We start from the raw sequence: 9187 nt of genomic DNA, 5'->3' as shown, positions 1-9187 counted from the left end.
TGTGTAATAATCCAGATGTGTAACAAATACAATTCTGGTTCTGTATGAAAACAAATGCTCTAATTATTAAAAAAAAAAGATGTATCGATTTGTTTCTCATTTATTTCAGGTTCACCATCTCGGGACAACATATTCAAAAGAAAGAGGAAGTAAGTTTCTATTCATGAATGTTATTCTACCATCAAATTTAAGCAGGGTGCAAAAGTTTGCATCCCCTTTGCATTTTCAATGGTCTTTTTCAGTCGGTCTGCACACAAAAATGAAATAAAATAAATAGTGAAAAGAATGAACTGTAGTTCTTTTCAGCAACAACACAACAATCTGAAACACAGAGAAGTTAAAAGAGTGAAAACAGTTTGAAAAGGGGCTGGAAAGCATACAGAGGCTGATATTTGGGCATGCACATTATTGGAGAATATTTATATCACATTTAGAAAGATGCAGATTTATAACTTTTTACTATTAATATCTTATATACAATATTTGGTCAATATCTATTTAAAAAAAAACACTGAATGTCTTACTACGTTCTTATATTGTTTTTCCTCATTTTGTTCTGAGGATGTGCAAACTTTTGCACTTGTCTGTATCCTGTATTGTATAAGAGCAGCCATTTTATTTATTTTTATTTCAAAGTGAGACCAAACCAGCAGGAACTCTTACACCAGTCCTGCAGATTGCAGGTTTAGTAAGTTCTTGTTAATTTGACGCAGCTCTGAGTTTCTTAGCGAGATTTAAGATATTTGTGTAATTAGGTCGTTATTTTTCGATTTCTGGTATTTTATCCATTAAGATTTTTATTCAAATTCTGTTCAGAATAATCGTTCTGTGTTCAGTAACACGTAGAGAAGCGAATTGAGCGCAAGCTTTCTTTTTCATTATTCTGCAGTCGATGCACAGCTGGACGACGTCGGCGTGAATTTTGTGAGGAATTCAATCAACGCTGTTGAAGCAAGAGGTAAAGCTGTAAACACTGCTCTCATGTTGTTTACTTCACTTTTTATTATTATTCTAAATCCATAATGATAGGATGGTCAACCAAACCAGGTAACGCTGCTCAGGCCGCAGTGAGTCAGCGCTCGATGATTTCATTTTTACAGCTCAAAGACAAAAAGAGTTTTCAAAATGTTACAGAATGTGCTGTTTTTAAAATACAGCCACTGAGGGTATGTTCTTAAATTAATGGCACTTAGACTCATTTGTAATTTTATTGTTATTTTATTGTGGTGTTTTTTAAATCTGGATTTTTTTTCCTCTTTAAGTGCTTTGTGAAGCAGCAGAGAGCTGATATTAATATTAATATGAACATGAACGATACTAATTCATATTCATTCTTGTTTTCTGAAAAATGAAGAGGTTTTAGAGGCAAAAAAGACAAGTCTCATCTACTCAGGTCTTCACAGTGACTCAAAGATTCCTTCCTTCCTTCCTTCCCCTCCCTCCTTCCTTCCTTCCTTCTTTCCTTCCTTTCATTCTTCCTTTCATTCTTTCTTTCTTTCTTTCTTTCTTTTTCATTCTTTCTTTCATTCTGTCTGTCTGTCTGTCTGTGTGTGTGTGTGTGAGAGAGAGAGAGAGAGAGAGAGAGAGAACAATATTGATATTATAGAAGAAAAGTTTTGTAGATTTTTTTTAAACATGTTATTTTTATAAGTAGATTTTTTTCCTCTGAATAAAAGGAATAAATGTACATAAACATTATCTCCTAAAGTAAATCTCCTATTTACTTTTTTGCTGTCTAATAATGATGTTTAATGATTATTTAAAAAAAATTAAATGGCTAATAAAAATGACATTCTCAGGCATTAAATCAAATGTTTTTAATTGTATTTATAAATAATAAATAATTTATGCATACATACATTTTAATATGTATTTTTTATGAGTATAATAATTTATTTTTCATTTTTCTGTCTCTTTTGTGATCTATAGTATTGCTTTATATTAATGTCGAGCTATATATATATATATATATATATATATGTGTATATATATATATATATATATATATATATATATGTGTGTATATATATATATATATATATATATATATATATATATATATATATATATATATATATATAAAGCAATACTATATATATATATATATATATATATATATATATATATGTATGTGTGTGTGTGTGTGTGCTATAATATATATACTTTATTATTGTATAGTGTGTAGTTGAATAGAGTAGACTGAACGCTGAATCCGGCGTCAGTGTGGGTGTGTTACTGTGATCTGCACGTGTGTGATTGGACACTAGAGGGCAGACTGAGCTCACGGTTTCCTCTGGCCCCGCTGCGCACCTGATGTGCCTGGGTCAGAGTTAAACACACACTTTGCTGGGACAAGGCTGGGGAATGGACAGCTGTTAATCTGTACTACAGGGAGTGTGTTAGTAAGCGCTGAGTGCTGATCAGTGTGTTGTGATGGATGTGTGCAGGGATCAATGACCAGGGCTTGTACAGAGTGGTCGGGGTCAGCTCCAAGGTGCAGAAGCTGCTCAGTCTGATGATCGGTAAGTTACACACTTACGCTGTCTGTTTCCTCTTAAAACAGCATTTACAGGCTCGGGGTCGTGTGTACACAATACAGAACCAATGAATATTACCATTATGCTACAATATCTTACATGATGTACTACTTGGGCAGACTTCCTAAGCTGTTTCCCACAATGCAATGCCATGAAAAGCTGGAAAGCTGCAGTGAAGAATGCAACAGCAATGTGTAGATAAGTCTTGGTTTCTGGTTAATTCACTCTGAACGTATTACTGTATAAATAAAATTAGCAGTACCCTGTGTTGATTTCTTAATAAACAATTAAGAAATATAATTCAGTTTCACATAATTCAAAACACTTTCTCTGAAGGCCATATGTTCATAGTCTAATGAACTCTGAACGTCTGTGTTTATATCATGTTATAATGCATTCATTATGTATACTGGTAGAATTATTTAGAAAAGTGCAACAGACTGTATTATGCACATGAATAATAGTAACACAAGAAACCGAGCACATAGTGCATTGAGACATTTATTTATTTATTTATTTATTTACGTCAATAAATCATTTATAACAGAGAGATTATCATGAAATCATACTACAAACTCCACAACTTCCTGCCAAGAACCTGTCAGAGTTTCTTCGACTAATAAACTGGTGCAGATGATGAAATGTGTTCTTAACACGGCTTATTAACACTGCATTTAAACAACTGTTTATTTATTAACGAACGATCATACTTTTTATCCACTTATAGATACATCTGATGTTATGGAACATCCATGACACAAGTTCGTTCCTGTTCTCAGTTATGTTATTGCACCTATAAACAGTTGTTTCCTCACCAGCTTCTTTCTTTTTTTCTTTCTTGATGCTAATAAGACAAAAAAAATGAAGCTTTTCATTATACAGAGAAACCACAAAGTTTGTTTGTTACAAGGCACTGACAGTGGAGACTCCTTCTAAAAATAAACAAAGTTAAATAAACATCTGCTTACAGAAAACTTCATATCGACAATTAGACACTTTTTTATTTTAATCCGTTTATGTAGTTTATGAGTCCCTGTGTAGGTTGTTACTATAGAAACGATAACCTATTAGAATGACTGCATTATATAAACCAGTGGTTTGCAGCTGCACTACTGACAAAGCTGCTGTTACAGCAAATTAATGAACACCTTCTAACCAATCAGATTTAAGCATTAGACAGCGCTGCGGTGTAAGAGCGTATACTCCTGTACATTTCACTCCAGACTCTGCTTAAGAACTCTGACTTGGAGAAGTTTTGGGCCCGAAGCCAAAATTTCATCTCTGCCTCATTGGAATTCAGACGACTCTCTCGTCTGGGCCGTGTCTTTCTCCTTCTTTGTCTCTATTCCTCTGTCCCACTGTCCTGTCCTTGTCGGTGACACTTGGCTCTGTTGCTGCAGGCTAGCAATCAGATTTCCACCTGCTCTCTGCTGGTTTTCCTCTTTTTCTTATTTCTCCTCTATCCTGCAGTCACTTTCTCTTTTCAGCTCAGAGCCATCCCTCTTGCTCTGCCTGTGTTTGTAGTCTCCATCTTACTTTCATACTTTTCAGCTTTTTTTTCTCCTACACCCCTTTACCCTTACTCTCTGCTTTGCTCTCTCTCTCTCTCTCTCTCTCTCTCCTTCATTCTCTTTCTTGCTCGTCTCTTCCCTTCTCCTGCAGACGTTGCCCCAGCCAGTGGCCTTGTGCTCTGAATTCTAATCGTTCGGTTGAATCGGCACGCTCCCCGAGTTCCTGCTGCGACCTGAACCCGTCCACCCTTGAGTTTAACAGCCATTATCACCGTCCTAACCACAGCAGCAGCCATTTTACTTCTTATGATTGACTCCAACCTGCCATATGGTATCAGCCGTCCACAAAACAAGAGTGCAGCCTGATGGGCGTGTCTTCAAGCCCATATAAAACCTCAAAGACACGCCCTTCAGATCAGCTCTAAAAAAAAAGGTTGCGATCTAAATTCCTTAATTGTGGTTAAAAACTGGTTCTTCAGTTGTCCTTCTGGGGAACCCCCTAAAGGTCCTACAGCAGCGTGTTTCCCTGATAGATATAGTATTATGGTAGATAGTTAGCACTTAGTCACCATGAATAGATTTTTAGCCATGATTTGATTCCTTATATTGACTTATTTCTTTTTGAAACAGGAAGTCAGGATGATATTGAAATTTTGACTTACCTTACACAACAGCCAATAGCATTTGAGTCAATAGCCAATAGCATTTGATGATTGTCAAAGTCTACAATCAAGAGACGCCTTCATGAATGTAAATACAGACGGTTTACCTCAAGATGCGAACAACTCAAGAACAGAAAGGCCAGATTAGACTTCGCTAAAAAAAAAAAATCTCTCTTAAAAAAAAAAAAAAAAAAAAAAAAAAGCCTGCCCATTTCTGATGCAAAATTAACTTGTACCAGAATGATGGGAAGAGTAGAGTAGGGAGAAGGAAAGGAAGGGCTCATGATCCAAAGTATACCACCTCATCTGTCAAACATGTGGAAGCAGTGTTATGGCAGGGGCATTTATCATGGGTCGCTGGAGTTTATTGATGATGTGACTGCTGGTAGAAGTAGGAGCATGAATTCTGAAGCATATAGAGCTATACTTTCTGCTCAGATTCAGTCAAATGCTGCAAAACTGTTGGATAATGACCCAAAATGTACCGCCAAAGCAATCCAAGACCTTGGAAGTGGAATGTTCTTAAATGGCCGAATCAATCACTTGACCTCAACCCAATTAAGCATGCTTTTCACTTACTGAAGACAAAACTGAAGGCAGAAAGATCCTCAAACAAGCAGGAACTGACAGCGGCTGCAGTAAAGGCCTGGCAAAGCATCTCGAGGGAGGAAACTCAGCATTTAGTGATGTCCATGGATTCCAGACTTCGGGCAGTCATTGACTGGAAAGGCAGTCATTAAAAATATTATTAAAAATAATCCTAATATTTATGATAGTTAGTTTGTCCAAGTGCTTTTGAGCCTGTGAAAATGGAGGGACTCCTTTGTGTAAAAAAAAAAAAAAAAAAAAAAAAAATGGCTGTAATTCCTAAAAGGTTAGTGCAATATTTTTGTTAAATCCCTTGAATTAAAGCTGAAAGTCTACACTTCACTCACATCTCGACTGCTTCATTTCAAATCCATTGTGGTGTACAGAGGCAAAATGACCAAAACTGTGTCACTGTCTAAATACTTATGGACCTGACTATAGTATGTCACTCTTAGGTTAATTGGAGTTTATTTGATTCTTGCATATTATTTCTATGCCACATCTGTTGAACTTTCCAGCTCTGAATAGAGCCTCAGGATTAAATTTTTTTTTTTTTTATTTTTCTAAACTCTTTAGTATGATTTAAAGAGCATTGTAAGGAGTGAAGCACTCCTGACATTTCATTTGCATGTGTTAGATGCTTCTGTTGTACCGTGAAACCAAAGACACTTAACCAAAGTTGCTCGGAAGTTGAAAGCGATGTGACACGTTTTCACCCCAGAAAGTGCATTTTCACAGGTTTACACCTGAAGTGTTTTCTTTCCTGCACGGTTTTACTGAAGTGAAGTAGTCTGATCCTCCATATGTTTCTCTTCTGTAATACAGAAACGTGTCCAGAGTTAATACTCGGACCGTTCCATAGCAACAAAGATGCTTCACCTCGTTTATAGCACTTAATATCTGAGAAAAAAGTAGCCGTTTTGTTCAGCCAGGTAATTGTGATAAATGTGCAGGGGAGGTCTTCTTGGATTAGACTGGAATTTAGTAAACGAATGGATTCATTTACTTATTGGAGTAAATGAATAAAGTGTCATTTTTATCATTTTAGACCTGAGCCAAACAGTTTAGTGTTCATCTTGCTCTGCATGGAAAGAGTGCAGCTGTGAGCTTTCCTGCTGATTATACCTGCGTTTTTGTTCATCTCTGTCTTTTCCGTTTCCGTCTCTCGCTCTTTTATCACACTTTCTGATGTTTTTTTCTTTCTTTTTCACATTTACACTTACGCCTGCCTTATTCTCCCTCCATGTCTCAGTTGTTGCAAAGGCAGGTTTATATGTTTGTTTTTTTTTCTTTTTTCCTGTGTTCTCTCAACGTTTGAGGCATATGTAAGAGTGAATTTAATACTTCATCAGACCTCAAGCTAGTTCTGATAGGATGTGATCACAGACCTACTCATCACAGCCAAGTTATCTATGTCAGTTGGTCTTATTGTTTTTGTTTTGTTTTTTTTTCCAGGAAGTATTTAGTGCTGCACGATATATAATTTATTAACTACTTTTGCAATAAGGATATTGATTTTTCTTCACTACCAGTAATTTATTGATTGATTGGTTTTACAATCAATTATTGATTGATTGATTTACTCCGTTCATTCATTCATTCATTCATTCATTCATTTTCACCCCAAAAAACTGCTTTTTAATGTCATTAGTGCTGCACAATACATCATTTACTAATTAACTTTACAATATTGATATTGATTTTTTCAACTCTATCAGTAATATACAAGGTATTTAACTAATCAGTCAATCAATCAATTAATTTGCATTCACCATCCACTTTATTAGGAACACCTGTACGCACTTTACTGTACACATTTATGCACTTTTGTAAGTCGCTCTGGATAAGGGCATCTGCCAAATGCCGTAAATGTAAATGTAAATGCATATATCTATACAGTCAATCATGTGGCAGCAGCGCAGTGCATAAAATCATGCAGATACAGGTCAAGAGCTTCAGTTAATGTTCACATAAAACATCAGAATGGAGAAGACGTGTGATCTCTGTGACTTTAACAGTGGCATGGTTGTCAGTGCCAGATTGGCTGGTTTGAGTATCTCAGAAACTGCTGATCTCCTGGGAATTTCACACACAATAGTCTCTAGAGTTTATACAGAGTGGTCAAAAAAACAAAAACCACTGGGTGAGTTCTGTGTGTGGGAACGCCTTGTTGATAAGAGAGGTCAGAGGAAAATGGCCAGATAGGTTTGAGCTGCCAGGAAGGATTTAGCAACCTATATAATCACTCTTTACAACTGTGATGAGCAGAAAAGCATCTCAGCATGCACAAAACCTCGAACCTTGAGATGGCTGGGCTACAACAGCAGAAGACCACATCACGTTCCACTCCTGTCAGCCAAGAACGAGAAACTGAGGCTCAGACTCATCGAAACTCGACAGTTGAAGATTTGAATAAATAAATAAATAAATAAATAATCACCTGGTCTTTTTTCAGTCTTCAACTGGAAAGTTTCTTTTTTTAAATAAGTGATTAGGGCTGCACAATATGTCATTTATTAATGAATTTATTAATTCATTATTTAAACCTTTGCAATACTGATATTGATTTTTCAGAACCGACAGTAATATGCATATTTACTTACTTGCTGCACATCTATTTCATGTTCCAGCAAAAAAATTACGTTACAAAGTGAAAATATTATGAATATAGGTGTGTATATCCTTTTTTAATGTAGCCTTATAATCACAGATTTATGATTGTGAGTGACAGCATTTTCGCAGTGATGTCATGTCCCGTTCATGTTTCTCTTTGTTTTATTTTTCTCCAGATGAAAAGAGTAGTGAAGTGGACTTGGCCACGTGTGAGGACTGGGACGTGAAGACCATCACTAGCGCTTTAAAACAGTACCTGAGGTAGGAGGCAGGCACGCTTCATCACGTTTATGCTGGAGCTATGAAGCTAATGCAGTGAAATAATGGAAGTCATTTTTCATAAATATTCCTTTCCTATAAACATGACTAAATTTTGCTAATTGCAATGTAGTTAAATGCTAGTGTTTTTTCTTTTGACACCTTTAGCTGAAAATGAAACATTTACTTCATAATGACACATTTATTTGATAATTACATATTTTTTTTTACAATGATGAATTTTCGTAATGAGATTTGTTTTCATAATGGCACGTTATGACTCTTTATTTCATAAAGAGACTTTTAGTTTGTAATGCAACTTTTATTTCATAATGCCACTTTTATTTCAAAATGGCACATTTGATTTGTAAAGACACATTTACGTCATTATGACATTTACTTCATGATGACAGAGTTATTGTATAATGACATGTTTACTTCATAATAACACAATTATATTTCATTTTTTTGTAATCTATCAGTCAAAACAAATGAGGCTGAACCTACTGAGTGACTGGATAATCCTTTGCTATCGATTATTTTGTGTGGAATGGGGAGTACATTTGTATAGGGAGTCTACCTTGACTTTCACTCATTTATATATTTATTGCTCCATTTTTTCATTTTATTATTTATATCATAGGTATATTTATTTATTTAATTAATTTTGACTAAAATGTGAAGTAGGTATCCTGAAGATTTGGGTATTTATGTATGGAAAATATTTTGGGTGACAAAAATTTCCATTACTTGGTAGCTATATACGCTTCACACACCAAAGGTTTTCGATCAATGAAAAAACTGAATTGTTTTTTCGAAACCATTTCAACAGTCAGTGTTGGATTATGATCAGGTCAGGATTGGCTTGGTTGTTTAATTCTTTTTATTGAAATTTAAGAGACAAAAACCATCCATAATTATAATTCATAGTAAGTGAACGCAGGAAGGTCAGAACCCATGATTTCGTTAGTGTTTAGTTTAGTCGGCTCGTTGTGGAGAGATCTGGAGCAGAATCACA

The 9187-nt window shown here is 35.4% G+C and overlaps 1 protein-coding gene across 1 annotated transcript in view; it reads left to right on the top strand.

Annotated features, from left to right (window-relative positions):
* The window catches only part of arhgap10 (Rho GTPase activating protein 10), a 92824-nt gene that overhangs the window by 51232 nt on the left and 32405 nt on the right, over positions 1–9187 (top strand). The window contains exons 12-15 of the mRNA XM_053232405.1: positions 110–149; positions 890–958; positions 2448–2522; positions 8088–8172. Of these exons, the coding sequence (XP_053088380.1) occupies positions 110–149; positions 890–958; positions 2448–2522; positions 8088–8172 (269 nt within the window). The remainder of the gene's footprint in view (positions 1–109; positions 150–889; positions 959–2447; positions 2523–8087; positions 8173–9187) is intronic.

This window comes from Pangasianodon hypophthalmus, chromosome 3 (assembly GCF_027358585.1).
Source record: "Pangasianodon hypophthalmus isolate fPanHyp1 chromosome 3, fPanHyp1.pri, whole genome shotgun sequence".
Taxonomy (NCBI): Eukaryota; Metazoa; Chordata; class Actinopteri; order Siluriformes; family Pangasiidae; genus Pangasianodon; species Pangasianodon hypophthalmus.
This window is presented reverse-complemented; position numbering and strand designations above follow the sequence as displayed.